The sequence below is a fragment of the Phascolarctos cinereus genome, unplaced genomic scaffold (genome assembly GCF_003287225.1).
Source record: "Phascolarctos cinereus isolate Bilbo 61053 unplaced genomic scaffold, phaCin_HiC Scaffold_3;HRSCAF=262, whole genome shotgun sequence".
NCBI lineage: Eukaryota > Metazoa > Chordata > Mammalia > Diprotodontia > Phascolarctidae > Phascolarctos > Phascolarctos cinereus.
This window is the reverse complement of record NW_027555736.1, coordinates 194,246,149-194,261,495: the sequence shown is the minus strand read 5'-3', so window position 1 is coordinate 194,261,495 and position 15,347 is coordinate 194,246,149. Positions and strand designations below refer to the sequence as shown.

Sequence of the window (15,347 nt, the reverse complement as noted above, 5' to 3'; positions counted from 1 at the left end):
ATCATCTGTGTGATTAGTTGTATATACAGAGTGTGGGGCAGGTGTGCTGGCATGCTCTTAGGGAACAGTCCCATTGAGCCTTCCCTTTCCCATAGGTTATGGATAGATGGATAGGGGGGGGGGAGGAAGACCCTTAGGGAGCTGTCCCTTTGTCCCTTCTTCTTTCTCTAGGGCAGGGCTTCTGAAACTTTTTCCACTGGGGAACCATTTTTGCCTGAGAAATTTTTATGTGACCCCAGGTATATAGGTATAGAAAATAGGTATACAAAGCAAACATTTAATGATAATAAATCATGAAGAAATTTATTTTAAAACAAGTCTTTGGTATACATATAATTTTACCATTTGGCTTTCTGTAGCCAAAACTCCATTACAAATTAAGCAAAAAGGTTTTTCCATACCATCTTCATTATTAGAAGTAAATCCATATTGCAGAAATGATTCGACATATTTTCTTTTTCTTGTCAATTTATGTGTACTACAACCTGGTAGTGAAGACTCTGCCATGTTGTCATCAGTATTTTTACCTCTTAGTCTAAATTTAGCTATTTATGAAATAACCAAAAAATGTTTTGTCCTAAAATGTAAATAAATATTGCTAATAATTTCTCAAGTAAATACTAGCTTTAATTTATGAAATTATATTTGTTTGTGCTTAATTTAAAAAATTGATTAAAGGTCTTTTGTCTTTAAAAGAAGGAGATAACAGCAACTTTTAAAATCAAATATTCTAACACAATACAATCCAAAGATATACTAATTTGATATTTATATACTAAGGAAAATATTAAAAGTCTTTATTTTCTGTAATTAAACTATTGTTTCTGTGAAAGCAGAAAACTTTGTATGTACAGTAAAAACACTGCAATTCATAACATACTGTAGTCTTGAATCTAAGCTGAGGTGTTTCTGGCAGCATTCATTGGCATTGAGTGTCATGATGGCATGTGCAGTGCAAAGTGCGTATGTTGTGTGTTTAGAACCAAGGCTGCAACACAGGTAAGTGCTGCCCAAAACATCTCAGATTTATTGCACGTTTGCTTTTTAATTAATTTTTGGTCTTTGCATGTTCAGAAACCTTTTACTGTTCCCATATGAAGAAGCGCTGCTTTAGAGTATGTATAGAATAGGGTTGTTGTGCTGGGCAGTGATGCTGCCACATCCTAGGCAGGGTCAGTGGGTGTGATGGCATGATTTATGGCATGCTTTTATGTTCAAATGGAAGCAATGGCTAAATCCACTAGAGTGGATAAGATTAGCAAAAGAGGAGAAAGAGCTACACCCAGAACCTTGGAGAACATCTGTGTTATAGGGGAAAGGGAAAAAGAAGAGAACTAGGGGAGATACTGAAGGAGAGGTCTAAGTGATAGCAAAACCAGAAGAGAATGGTGCCAGAAAAGCCAAGAGGGGAGAGCATATCTGCTTGATATTGCCAACATGAGGCTCATCTTAGCTTCTATCTCCTAACTTTGCCTCTTTGACTGAAACATGTTTTTTCTTCTTTTTTGAATTTTATTTAAAAAAAATTCAATATTTTCCCCAATTACACGTAAAAAGGGTTTATAAAATTCATTTTTAAAAATTTTGAGTCCCCAATTCTTTCCCTCTCTCTCTCCTCTTCCTCTACCCCTCCCTGAGAAGGCGAGCAATTTGATGTGTTATTCATGTGCAGTCATGCAAAACATATTTCCATATTAGTCATGTTGTAAAAGAAATCATAACCACCACCACCCCTCCAAAATAAAGAAAAATTAAGAAAGTTAAAAAATATTTTTCTATCTGCATTAGGCTCCATCAGCTCTTTCTCTGGAGGTAGATAGCATTTTTCATCATACATCTTTTAGAATTATATTACTGAGAATAGCTAAGTAATTGTAATATTGATCATGTTACTGAGAATAGCTAAGTAATTCAATCAGTCATCATACAACAATATTACTGTTATTGTGTACCTGATTCTGCTTATTTCATTTTTCATCAGTTCATATAGATCTTTCCAGATTTTTCTGAGAGCATCCTGCTTGTCATTTCTTATAGCACAATAGTGTTCCATCACAATCTATATATACCACAACTTTTTCAGCCATTCACCAATTGATGGGCATCCCTTAAATTTCCAATTCTTTGTCACCACAAAAAGAACTGCATGAATATTTTTGTACAAATAAGCCTTTTTCCCTTTTTAAAAAATCTCTTTGAGATGCAGACATAGGAGTGGTATTGCTGGGTCAAAGGGTATGTACAGTTTTATTGCCATTTGGGCATAGATCCAGATTGTTCTCCAGAATGGTTGAATCAGTTCACAGCTCCACCAAGAGTACATTAGCGTCTCAGTTTTCCCACATCCCCTCCAACAGTTATTATTTTCCTTTTCTGTCATGTTAGCCAATTTGATACCTTAAAATGAGGGTGGTACCTCAGAGTAATTGTAATTTGCATTTCTCTGATCAATAGTGATTTAGAAAATTTTTTCGTATGACTATAGATAGCTTTGATTACTTCGTCTGAAAACTGCCTGCTCATATCCTTTGACTATCGATTGGGTAATGACTTGTATTCATATAAATTTGACTCAGTTCTCTATATATTTGAGAAATGAGGCTTTTATTAGAGAAACTTGATGTAAAATTTTTTTTTCACAGTTATTATTACTGTGTATTTCCCACCATCCTATTTCCCCCTCCCGGTTTTTCCTACTCTCTTCTTTCACCCTGTCCATCCTTAAAAGTGTTTTGCTTCTGACTACCACCTCCCCCAATCTTCTCTCCCTTCTATCAGCCTCTACACCTTTTCTTACTCCCTTTCCCTCCTACTTTCCTGAGGGCAAAAAAGATTTCTATATCCAATTGAGTGTGTATATTATTCCCTCTTTGAGCCACTTCCAAGAAGAGTAAGGTTCAGGTATCCCCCCCCCCAATCCCGCCATACGTCCCCCAGCTTCCCCTCTACTGGAAAAGTTCTTTTGTGCCTCTTTTATGTGAGTTAATGTATCCCATTCTCCCTTTTCCATCCCCCTTCTCCCAGTGCATTCCTCTTTCTCACTCCTTAATCTTATTTTTTAGGTATCATCCCATCATATTCAACTCACATCTGTGCCCTCTGTCTATATACATTCCTTCTAACTGCCCTAATGATGAGAAAATTCTTAGGAGTTATAAATATCGCCTTCCCATGTAGGAATGTAAACAGTTTAACCTTATTGAATCACTTATGATTTCTCTTTCCTGATTACTTTTTTATACTTCTCTTGATTCTTGTATTTGAAAGTCACATTTTCTATATAGCTGTGGTCTTTTCATCAGGAATGCTTGAAAGTCCTCTATTTCATTGAATATCCATTTTCCCCCCTGAAGGATTGTACTCAGTTTTGCTTGGTGGGTGATTCTTGGTTTTAATTCTAGCTCCTTTGCCCTCCGGAATGTCCTATTCAAGCCCTCTGATACTTGAATGTAGAAGCTGCTAAGTCTTGTGTGTTCCTGACTGTGGCTCCATAATCTTTGAATTATTTCTTTCTGGCTGCTTGCACTATTTTCTTCTTGACCTGGAAGCTCTGGAATTTCGCTATCATATTCCTGGGAGTTTTCATTTTGGGATCTCTTTTAGGAGGTGAGTGGTACGTTCTTTCAATTTCTATTTTACCTTCTGGTTCTAGAATATCAGGTCAATTTTTCTTCATAATTTCTTGAAAGATGATATCTAGGCTCTTTTTTTTTTTTTTGGATTGTGGCTTTCAGGTACTCCAATAATTCTTAAATTATCTCTCCTTAATCTGTTTTCCAAATCAGTTGTTTTTCTAATGAGATGTTTCATATTTATTTTTCCATGTCTTTTTCACATATTATTTTCACATCTATTTTTTCATTCTTTTTGATGTCTCATGGAGTCATTAGCTTCCACTTGCCCAATTTTAATTCTTATCAATGAGCTTTTGTGCCTCCTTTCCTTTTTGGTCAGTTCTACTCTTTAAGGAGCTCCTTTTCTGTGTGCCTCTTTTTACCATTTGGCCTATTCTGTTTTTAAGGTGTTATTTTCTTCAGTATTTTTTTGTGCCTTCTTTACCAAGCTGTTGACTTTTTTCATGATTTTCTTGTATCACTGTCATTTCTTTTCCTGATTTTTCCACTACCTTTCCTATTTCATTTTAAAAATCCTTTTAGAGTTCTTTCAGGACTTCTTTTAGGGTGAGACTAATTAATATTTTTCTTTGAGGCTTTGGATCTAAGCAGTTTTAACTTTGTTGTCTTCTTCCAAGTTTGTGTTTTGATCTTCCCTGTTACTATAGTAACTTTCTATGGTTAGCTTCTTTTTTTGTTTTGTTTTGTTTATTTTTTACCCTTTTTCTTGACTTTTAACTTTATTTTAAGTTGGGTTCTCCTCTTGGGGTGGAGGGGGAACTTTCCCAAGTGCTTTTTTGTGTAGCTGTTTTCAGAACTAGTTCTGGAGATCTGTAAGTTTTTGATTCTCCAAGATGGTATACTCTAAGGAGAGGTGTATTGCTATTCTCCTGGCCTGTGCTGTGGTCTGTGAGCAACCCCATGGACTCTTTTCCTCCATAGAACTTTAACCAGGGTCCCTGCTACCCTATGGTTTGCAAGCTCTGGTGTGCTAGTGCTCCTTCTCACCTTGGAACTATGACCAAGCACTGCGACCTGAATCCATCTATAGGCAATGCAACAGAATCCTTTACCTAGTGCCAGCAAAGGGATGCCTGTAAACTCCTGACCAGTTGTCTGACCCTATCACCATCTGTGGGCGGAGAGCCATGTAAGACACTGCCAATTTTGTTGCCCCCAAGACCTGCTGCTGGCTTGCCTACATGGGCCTGCTGCTGTCTTGTTGGGCATTGCCTATGCTGGACTGCTCTCCACTCTCACCCTGGTGTGATAGACCTTTCCTGGTGACCTTTTAGGTTGTGTTGGGCTGGAAAATTGTTTCACTCCATCCCCACAATTCATTTTGAGGCATTATTTTAAAGTTGTTTGGAGGGGAATTTGGGATAACTCAGGCAAGTCCCTGCCTTTTATCCACCATCTTGGCTCTGCCTTCTGTCTTTTTTTTCTTAATTCAATTTTATTTTATTTTCCGTTCTAAATTTTTCCCTCCCACTCTCTCATCCTCCACCCATTGCGGAGGCAAGATAAGTGAAACTCATTGCAAATATGTGCATTCTAGCAAAATAAATTTCTGCATGAGTCATGTCCAAAAAAGAAAGAGATGGAGGAGAGACAGAGACAGAGAGGAAGAAAGAAAGAAAAAAAAGAAAGGAAAGAAAGACAAAAAGAAAAGAAAAGAAACTTAAATTTGTACTCTGAGTCTATCAGCTCTCTCTAGAGGTGTATCGCATGTTTCATAATGAGTCCTTCAGAATTGTGGTTGGTCATTGTATAGTAACAATTTTTTGTTAGTTTAATCAATATATAGTTAAAGGAGGTTTTAAAATAACTACATACTCAATATAGAGTTAAGCTTAATAATTTGTTCTAGCCATACTAAATTTTGCTTTTGTTCTGTTTCTCCAGGACACACCTGAGTATGGAGCCAGCTGTAGATCCAGCCAGGTGCTTGGGCTGCAAGTACCCTAGAAAATAGTTTGTGATGCAGTTTAAACTAGGCAGGGCAATCTACAGGAGTAACAGTTCTAATAGTGTCAGAAGCAAAATAAAATTCGTTGCCAGCCCCTCTCTTTGGCAAAAGGGCCATTTGTCATAAAGTGACAGTTGGCATGGGATAACGTCAAGAGTGGTGCCCATGACCCAGGGAGTACTGGCTGTCAATACAGCAACATCAGGATCCCAAGGACAAAACAGGCAAGTATGATCTAAGGTCAAGCAAGAGTCCAAGGAAAAGAGGCTCCAAATAGGTTGGAATTCATATGAGAAGTACCTTTCCAACTTGATTTGATTAACTTGAATGGTTGACAATGTACTTTTGAGCCCTAGAGTTTAGAGTAGACCTGTACAATCTGTGGGCTGCTTGAGGCATGGCAAAGGATTTCAGGCAGCCCATGAAAAATGAGAGGAAGACATCCTTTGTGTGTAGAGGAAATCCTTTGGCAGGGCTCAGGTTGTGCAGGCTGGTCTAGAACTAAGTCTGCTCTCCTCCCTTCCCCTGCAATCTTTTGAATGTACTTCATCTTTGTACAGCTTCATTTATTTATTTATTAAAGTTTCCCCATTTTTTTTTGTTCTTTTAGCAATATTTTATTGTTCCCAACTGCATATAAAAACAAATTTAAACATTTTTTTAAAATTATGATTTTAAAATTCTCTTTTTCCTTCCCTGAGATAAGCAATTTGATATAGGTTATACATGTATAATCATGCAAAACATATTTCCATATTAGTCATGTAGTGAAAGAAAACAGACCAAAAAAACCACAAAAAAAGAAGTGAAAAATTACAGCTTCTTTTATTGTTAATGATGTTTATGTTGCCATCTCCACCAGTAATATAGTTCAGGTGCTGCCTAGAAAAATAACTGAAAGAGGGGACTCACGTCAATTTCCCCATGGCTAGGATATTCCAAATAAGAATAGAGATCTATGCCTGGCAGTGACATTTAGGAATAAGTATTTCTTTAGTCCTAATGTCAAAGATTACATGAAAGTAGCTCAAATAGGAATCATATTTGGGTATTTAGTTTATTTACAGTGTCATCTGTTGTTTGTTTTCCAGGGCACCTGATTAACAAAGCCAGAAATATTGAACTTAAATTGCAGGAAACTCAGCTCTATCCTACCTCCTCCCCCACTGAAAAAGGAAAGAACTCTCTAAGGAAGAAGATATGTTTATTTTGGGATGAACAAAAGGGAAGAAGGCCTTTTTTGATATTTTTGCTTGGGGATTCACAATTTAAACTAACTTTATTGTACTTAGATTTTGGGACTGCTCTAAGGAAGGCTCCTCATGTAGAGCTGACTCAAACAAAGCAACAAAAGATTCTTTGAAAACCTTCTTGAAGTTCTCCCCAATAAATAGATAAAATGTGGGAGAAAAGAGTGTGTTAAATGAGACAGTAATGGCTGTAAGTATTAGAGTTAGTTTTATGACTAGTGTGTGAGTCTCATTGATAAGTAAACCCTGGTAGACATGGTAGGGCATCCAGCAGACAAAGAAAGAGCTAATAAAAGTCACCATAACCTTAAAGGGTTTACTAGACTTAACCAGGCCCCTCTGCCTCATCTTCTGGGCTACTCTACCATAACAGAATATAATGGTGAATAAAGGCAGAAGAAAACCCAGCAAGAGGCGGCTAATGAATAAGGTTATGTGGACCCCTTTCCTCAATGCCTGGGTCTCCTGGCTTTTCCAGCTATTGAATAAAGCATAGTTGTTTTTGCAGGTCACTGTACCATTTGTGTCTTTTTGGGTCTCCCGGAACACCATATAGGGAATGCTGAGGACGGTAGCAAAGATCCAAATCCAGATGAGAGTGATGGAAGCCCAACGGTTATTTCGATGTTGCTGTGACCATACTGGATGAAGAGTAAGAACATAGCGATCAAGACTGATGGCACACAGAATAAAAACAGAGGCAAACATCCCCAAGGAAAAGGTGCTATTGAAGATTTTGCACATGGCAATCCCAAAGCTCCAGTGATTGCCTTGAAGGTAGGAGGTGACCTTGAAAGGCACAATCAGTGCAGAAATAAGATATGAGAGAATGAGATGGAAAAATAAAAGAGTATTGACTGTCTTTTTCATCTTGAATCTTAGCACCCATAGATAAAGGCCATTGGCTATGATACCAAGAATAAATGAGATGGATGAGAGAAGGGCAATCACTAAGTTAGTTACTGAAGGAGGAGCAGGGAAACTGATGTTTCTTCTTAGTGTGGTCATGCTGATCAAGTTATCCATAGTATTATTCAGATCCATAACTTCCTGTGGCACTGTGGGTACCTGGGGTGAAAGGAAGGAAGAAAATGAGAAAAAAAAAACCCATATCCAGAGGTGCTCTTAAAACAGTATTGCTGAGAATGGGCCAAATTAGTCAATAAGCATTTATAATGCTTATCGTTGATAAGTCCTTGCTATGTACCAGGTACTATGTTAAACACTGAGGATAAAAATATACCATTCTGTGTATATTACAACCATTATACTCCCTATTCTTCCCATGGATGCTATGTGCTATGTGTGTTTCTGTGACAGTGGGCCTTGGACTTATGGAGATAATGTTTTGTAACTACTGTTCTTGTTATGTCTTTACTAAGAGCCTCACTCTCTCCTCTAGAATCATTGGCAGGACAAAGTCAAGATGACTGGCAATGGCCCAGGATGCAGTGGGGTGGCCTTGGCTTTTCTAAATTAAGATCTTTCCCAGGTCTCAGTTTGTCTGGGGCAATGCCTGTTCAATGACTAAGGGCTAGGTAAGAATTGAGATAAAAGATGAGCCACAGGGACCTGCCCTTGGACCTATTTTTGGTCATTCAATGAAAGCCAATGAAAGTGATTTGGGTTTAAAAGCTAGTCAAGTAGCTCTGTTTGAAACACAGTGGACTTTTTAAAAAAACTTATTTTTTCAGAACTATATTTCAAGAAATCATAAATGGAAACTGCACAGGGCAAAAAGTAAATTGTCCTGGCTTTTTGGGAAAAAAAAAGATAACACAAATAAATAAATAAAACCAAATAAATAATCCAAAAAATCTACACCCCAAACCACAAAATATCTTACAAGATATAGGTAACTAAAAATATGTTCCTATGGACAGAGCATCCACATGAAAGGATATAGCACCCCAAGTGCCACATGTGGCAAGGAAAGAAGAAAAAGGAGAAGGAGAAAGAAGACAAAGAGAAAAAAGGAGGAGAAAGAAGAAGAGGTAATGATAATAATAATAATAATAATAATAATAATAATAATAATAATAATAATAGGGGCAGCTAGGTGGTGCAGTGGATAGAGCACCGGCTCTGGATTCAGAAGGACCTGAGTTCAAATTCGGCCTCAGACACATAAGACTTACTAGCTGTGTGACCCTGAGCAAGTCACTTAACCCCAATTGCCTCACCAAAAAGCAAAAATAATAATAATAATACTAGCAGCATTCTCCAGCTTCTATTTTAATTCCCAGGTTGGGTCCCCACAGGGAAGCTACTACTGCTCTCAGAGTTATAGATACAACTCTGATGTGCTCCTCCTCCTTTGGTCCTGAGTGCCAAATGCAGCAGTCCCCGTGGACAGTAGTCTCAATTACTTTTTTTTTTTTACCAGAGGTATTTGTTCAGATAATATGGTAGAGATAGTTAATCCAAAATGTTCTCCTAAAAACGTGGTTTGCTCCATTCCACAAATAGACAGCATCCATGAGAGGAGTAAACTTAAACTCAGACCATAATAGTAATAAGGCACATGTGTAAGAAGGAATATATATGACAATAGTTTAACTCACAAAAACTGTTCTGGAAGTCCTTCTTTCTGTGCAGAGACCTCATGCAGAACCCATTGTTGTTTGTCCTTTGTCCTCAAAGAGGACCAATGACATCACAAGGGTGAATTGGAATTGGATTTAAGTGAGGCAGAGCTGCACAAAGTCATCAGCCTCACTCTCTCTTCTAGAGTTATTGACGTCCAGTGGCAAAACAAAGTCAAGAGATCCAGGGATGGACCCAGGTGGAAGGTGGTCTCAGAGGGGAAGGCACCAACAACTGGGGGTCTGGGAAAGAAATGATGGCATTATATTAAAAGTACAAATAATAATAACATAATAATGAGAGGTTATTGCAATATAACTGACTAAGGTCCACTGCATTGAGACTAGAATAATTTGAGCAATAGAAAAACAAAATTCTGAATTACTGTCCTACTGAGGGAATACATTCCAGGAACCTCTTGTAGAGGAAATGAAAGAAACATGAAAATTGAAGGACATGAAAGTAAAGCTAGTTTTCTCAGTATTTGGGCTGTTTCAGTGAATTCTGCAGCAACACTTAAGAGAACTAAAGATTTATTACATATTGTTATTAAACCAGACAGCTTTGCTTCTTGAGAATCATGTGATATCTACTTTAAGAACTGATTATATTGTATTAGGCTAATGTTACAATATATTATAAGATTAGTATGAATAACATAAGTAAATGTTACTAAGATTATATACTAATATTTAGTTTTTAATTGCGAGTTGATATAAGAATAGGGTAAACCCTTTTATCTAGCATTAGGATTACCCAGCACCCACCTAGAGTGCATTGACCACATATTTATAAAAGTGATACTGAGGACCTGAAAGATTATTAAAGTGTTTTCTAAATCTTAAAAGAAGGATGAAATTATGTTTAGTATAGTTTAAATTTATTTAATTTAATTCAGATGATCAAATTTATATTATTTATATTTAATTGAATTTCAATTCTTTGAAAATAGACGTATGTATAAATAAATTTCTCTCTTAATAAGAATAGCTGATCAACTTAAGTACTCCATTTGATGCTGACTATGCTGATTAAAAGGAAGTTTGTAGTAGTATCATAAATGGGAATCCATGACTACATTGAAAATGTAGTAGGAAATATAATATGTATTATCCCTGAGTCCACAAACCATATATTTGCTTTTTGATCACCCTAATTAAAGTGGACATAAATGTGTTTTTTCACTGACCAGAAACATTCTCTGTTTATATATAGGGAAAACAAATATGTGACCTGCCCACAATCTTGTTGCTAGTAGGTGGCAGTGCTTAGACTTGAACTCAGTTATCTTTGCTCCAAATCCAGTACTCTGTACATAATGAACATAATGATCTTGATATTAATATGACAATTACAACACATAGGATGTCTCCAAAATCTTAGTGCAGTTTCAAGGTCTAATAGCTTAAAACTTCACTAAGACTTTTGGGACATCCTGTTTATAATTATATTCTCAACAGATATAAGATTATATTCCATGATATTTAGAAAACATATTATTGTAGTCTAAAAGAGTATCCATGTTAGAACTTGGGCTAAAATAGTTTATGTTATTAATGAAGCCTTTGTGTGTGTGTGTGTGTATATATGTATATATATGTATGTGTATATGCATGTACATATATACACATACATATATACATCTATTCATGCAATGACATAAAGTAGTATTTATTTGCAATCTATTTCAATGCACTATTTTACTGAACCTGAAATTGATGATAATAATAATAATAATAACTAATATTTATATAGCACTTAACAGGAACTGTGTTATGTGCTTTATAATTATTATCTCATTTGGTCCTTATAACAATCCTGGGAGATGGGTGCTGTTATCCTCATTTTACAGATGAGAAAACTGAGGCAAACAGACATTAAATGACACAACTAGTAAGTATCTGAGGCCAAAGTATCACCTAGATGTCCTCTAGTATTTAGCTTAAGACAATAAAGTTAATAATCACCTTGGCTCTCCAAGGCATAAAATTCATATTTTTTCTCTCAAAACTCTCTGCTAGAAATGTTTCCCAGGCGTAAGTACTCTTATCAGTGATGTCAGTGGCACATTTTGTATGACCCTTCCCACCTTTCTTCTTGCTGAAAGTTCCCTTCCGTATTCAAGAACTTTGAAATTCCCTTATCTGACCAAAATCTGTTGTCATTCCACATTTCCCTCCCCCTTGAAATCCCAAACCCTGTTCTTTCTCTTCACTGACCTACAATCTCTCCACCTCTCAGTTCTTTTCCGGGTTATCACTGGTACTGATTATAGGCTCCTTCCTTCCTTATCTTGATCTCTTGGTGAACCAGGTCAATGTCCTCTTCTCTCCAATCTCCCATCTCCTTATTTTGCCTTGCCATGCCTCAGCCTCTAGGCCTCTTATACCTTTCTGCCTCCAGCTGTTGTGTGCAATCCAGTGACACTGGTCTCCTTGATGTTTCTCTGTTTTCATTGGCTGTTCCCCATGCTTGGAATTCTCTGTCTCTTTATCTTCAGCTCCTAGCTTCCTTAGCTTTCACAGATAAAATGTCACTTTCTAAAGGCCTACTAGGGTCCTTCCTTGATTCTTCCTTAATGCTAGTCCCTTCTTTCTTTTGATTATCTTCAATTTATCCTGAATATCTCTTGTTTGTACGTAGTTGTTTTCATCTTGTCTTCCCCATTAGATTGTGAGCTCCTTGAGAACAGGGAATTTTTTTGCCTTTCCTTGTATCCTCAGCATTTGGTAGATATTAAATGCTTGTTATTTGACAGACTGACTTAAAATTTCTGCCACCCCCTCAAAAATATCCCTACCATTTGTAAATTCAGTTCTGGATCCTTTTTCCTAGTTCTTTCAGTGGGAGTACTATTATTCTAATATCTTCTTTCTTGGAAAGGACGTAGAGAAGTAAGTAGACAACTCAATTTTTTTTTGTAATTATTTTATTTATTTCATTAAATATTTCCTAGTTACATGTAAAAATGTTAACGCTCATTTAAAAAATATTTGAGTTCCAAATTCTCTGCCCCACTTCTGCTCCTTCTCCCTCTTTGAGAAGACAAACAAATTTTATATCAATTATACATGTGAAGTCATGAGAATCGTATTTCCTTATTAGCCATGTTGAAAAGGAAACAGAAATAAAATAAAACAATAAAAATAAAGTAGAAAAAAAAGAATGCTTCACTCAACAATCAGAGTTCGTCATCTTGTAATTGTTTTCATTTCATCTGTGTTGGTGGTCCATTCACCCTTTTCATTTTTGAGACTAGGAATTTGGTTTTCTTCTTTTATTTTTAAAAACCATATTAACCAATGGTTTATCCATTTTATTGTTTTTTTTTTCATAAAATCAATTCCTAGTTTTATTTATTAGTTCAGTGGTTTTCTTATTCTCAGTTTTATTAATCTCACCTTTGATTTTTAGGATTTCCATTTTGTTGTTTAATTGGGGATTTAAAATTTATTCTTTTTCTATTTTTTTAGTTGCATGTCCAGTTAATTGATCTACTGTTTCTCTGTTTTATTGGTACATGCATATAACTTTTCCCCTAAGCACTGTTTTGTCTGCATTCTAGAAATTTTAGAATGTTGTCTCATTGTTGTCATCCTCTTTAATGAAATAATTGATTGTTTCTATGATTTATTCTCTGACTCATTCATTTTTAGGATTAGATTATTTAGTTTCCGATTAACTTTTAATCTATGCTTCCATAGCTCTTTATTGAATTTAATTTTTATTGCATTATGGTCTGAAAAGGATGCATTTAATATTTCTACTTTTCTGCAGTTGATTGTGAGGTTTTTATACGTTTTTATACATCAATTTTTGTGAAGGTGCTATGTACAATAGAGAAAAAGGTATACTCCTTTCAGTTTTTTCCAGAGGTCTAACATATCTAACTTTTCTGAGATTCTATTAATCTCCTGGACTTCTTTTTTATTTATTTTATGGTTAGATTTATCTAGCTCTAAGAGGAGAAAATTGAGATATCCTAGGAGTGTAGTTTTACAGTCTGTTTACTCCTGTGATTTATTTCTTTTAAGAATTTGGATGCTATGCCATTTGGTGCATGTATATTTATTATTAATATTACTTCATTGTCTATGCTTCCTTTTTAGCAAGATGTAGTTTACCTGTAGTTTACATCCCTTTTAATTAGGGCTATTTTTGCTTTTTCTTAAATTTAAAACTTGAAATTTTAAAAATTCTTAAATTCTTAAATTATCTCTCTTCTAACAATTTTCTGGATTGTTTTTCCTGTGAGATAGTTCACATTGTCTTCTATTTTTTCACTCTTTTGACTTTGTTTTATTGTTTCTTGATGTCCCATGAAGTGATTATCTTCCATTTCATCAATTAAATTTTTTAGGAATTATTTTCTTCAGTGAATTTTTGTATCTCTTTTTCCATTTGGTCAGTTCTGTTTTAAGGTGTTTCTTCAGTTTTTTTTATGCATCTTTTACCAAGTTGTTAATTATCTTTTCATAATTTTCTTCTTTTGCTTTCATTTCTTTGCCTAATTTTTCCCTCTACCACTCTTATTTGAGTTTGAAAATAATTTTTTAAGCCCTTCCAGGAATTCTTGTTGGGCTTGTGTCCAATTCACAGTTTTCTTTGAGGGTTTTCTTGTAGTTATTTTTACTTCATTGTCTTCTCTTTAAATTTTCATTTATTTATTTATTTTTAGGCAATTGGGGTTAAGTGACTTGCCCAGGGTCACACAGCTAGTGTTTGGTCTGAGGCCAGATTTGAACTCAGGTACTCCTGACTTCAGGGCCGGTGCTCTATCCACTGTGACACCTAGCTGCCCCACTACTTCATTGTCTTCTTCTGAGTTTATGTCTTGATCTTCCCTGACATCAGAGTAGCTTTTTATGGTCAAGTTCTGTTGTTGTTTGCTCATTTTTCCACCCTATTTCTTGATTTTGAACTTTAAATTAATGTAGGGCTCTGTTCCATGTGCGGGATAGAGGTGTACTGTTTCAAGCTTAGGCTTTTTCACACTGCTGATTTCATAGCTAGTTCTGGGGGTTTCAAAGTTTTTGGTGCTTCCAAGGTGGTGTGATGTGGGGAGAGGTGTAGTTACTTCTCTCCTGGTCTGCATTCTGGTGCTTATCCAGGAAGGGTCTCTGACCCCTTGGGATTGTAATTGATACCACTCCTCAGTGTCTCTGATCCCTTGAGGAGGGAAGTGATCTTCCCTCTCATGGCTTCCACTCCCCTTTTTAACAAAAGGTCTCCTCTTTGCCTTTGAACTATGACACAGCAGTGGTGTATAGACAGTGGAATTACCAAACAGGTGCCTCTCAAGACTTCTGCTCCCTCCTAACTGAAAGGACTCCTCCATGTCCTTGAACTATGACCCAGAAATGGGTATAGGGAATGGAGTTGCCAAACAGCATCTGGTCCTCGGTGAGACAACTCACTTATACATTTTTAAAGGACCTTGGCTGTTGTTGGTAGTTTTTTTTTTACTCTGTGAAGTGAACTATCCTATTTTAAGGTGAAGAGCTTTTTCTTAAGTATTAAATGCTGATAAAAATACTTTCTATATTGTTAACCCCCCAGCCTCAATTCTGGGGCTTCTGTTGTCAAATGGGCAAATTGTACAGTGGGTGCTCCGGGTGACTGGGTGGCAGATCTTGGTGGTGGCAAAAATAGAATCTGGAAGTGGGCTCCCTCATCTGATATTATCGAAGGAAGAATCATCAGAAAGAAAAGCAGAACACTAAGTTTCACATTGAGATTTAAAAGATGAGGTTAGACTGAAAAAAGAACTAGGACTTTTCAAGGCTGGAAAGATGAAAGCTGACAGTAAACATGCTTGGGTTTATAATCTTACAAAGACCTGGATGGCTTCTACATTTTGTTCCCCCACCCTCTTACACCAGGACCTATGAAACACATAATTTTAGAGCAACAAGCACAACAAAAAGG

At 36.2% G+C, this 15,347-nt stretch overlaps 1 protein-coding gene and 1 long non-coding RNA gene across 2 annotated transcripts in view; one reads left to right on the top strand and one right to left on the bottom strand.

Annotated features, from left to right (window-relative positions):
* Nucleotides 1-799: 799 nt before the first annotated feature.
* The window catches only part of LOC144456338 (uncharacterized), a 39,012-nt gene continuing 24,464 nt past the window's right edge, over nucleotides 800-15,347 (top strand). The window contains exons 1-3 of the long non-coding RNA XR_013485419.1: nucleotides 800-5,807; nucleotides 6,675-7,610; nucleotides 8,717-8,827. This is a non-coding gene — a long non-coding RNA (uncharacterized LOC144456338). The remainder of the gene's footprint in view (nucleotides 5,808-6,674; nucleotides 7,611-8,716; nucleotides 8,828-15,347) is intronic.
* GPR33 (G protein-coupled receptor 33) lies at nucleotides 6,852-9,712 on the bottom strand. Its single transcript, XM_021004300.2, has 2 exons — nucleotides 9,398-9,712; nucleotides 6,852-7,901 (listed from the first exon to the last, which is right to left on the bottom strand). The coding sequence occupies exon 2, from the start codon at nucleotides 7,875-7,877 to the stop codon at nucleotides 6,852-6,854; it is 1,026 nt and encodes a 341-aa protein (XP_020859959.1). The 5' UTR covers nucleotides 7,878-7,901; nucleotides 9,398-9,712.

What these genes read in the sequence shown, in the direction of transcription:
- GPR33 (XM_021004300.2), bottom strand. Translation starts at nt 7,877, where the DNA reads ATGGATCTGAATAATACTATGGATAACTTGATCAGCATGACCACACTA.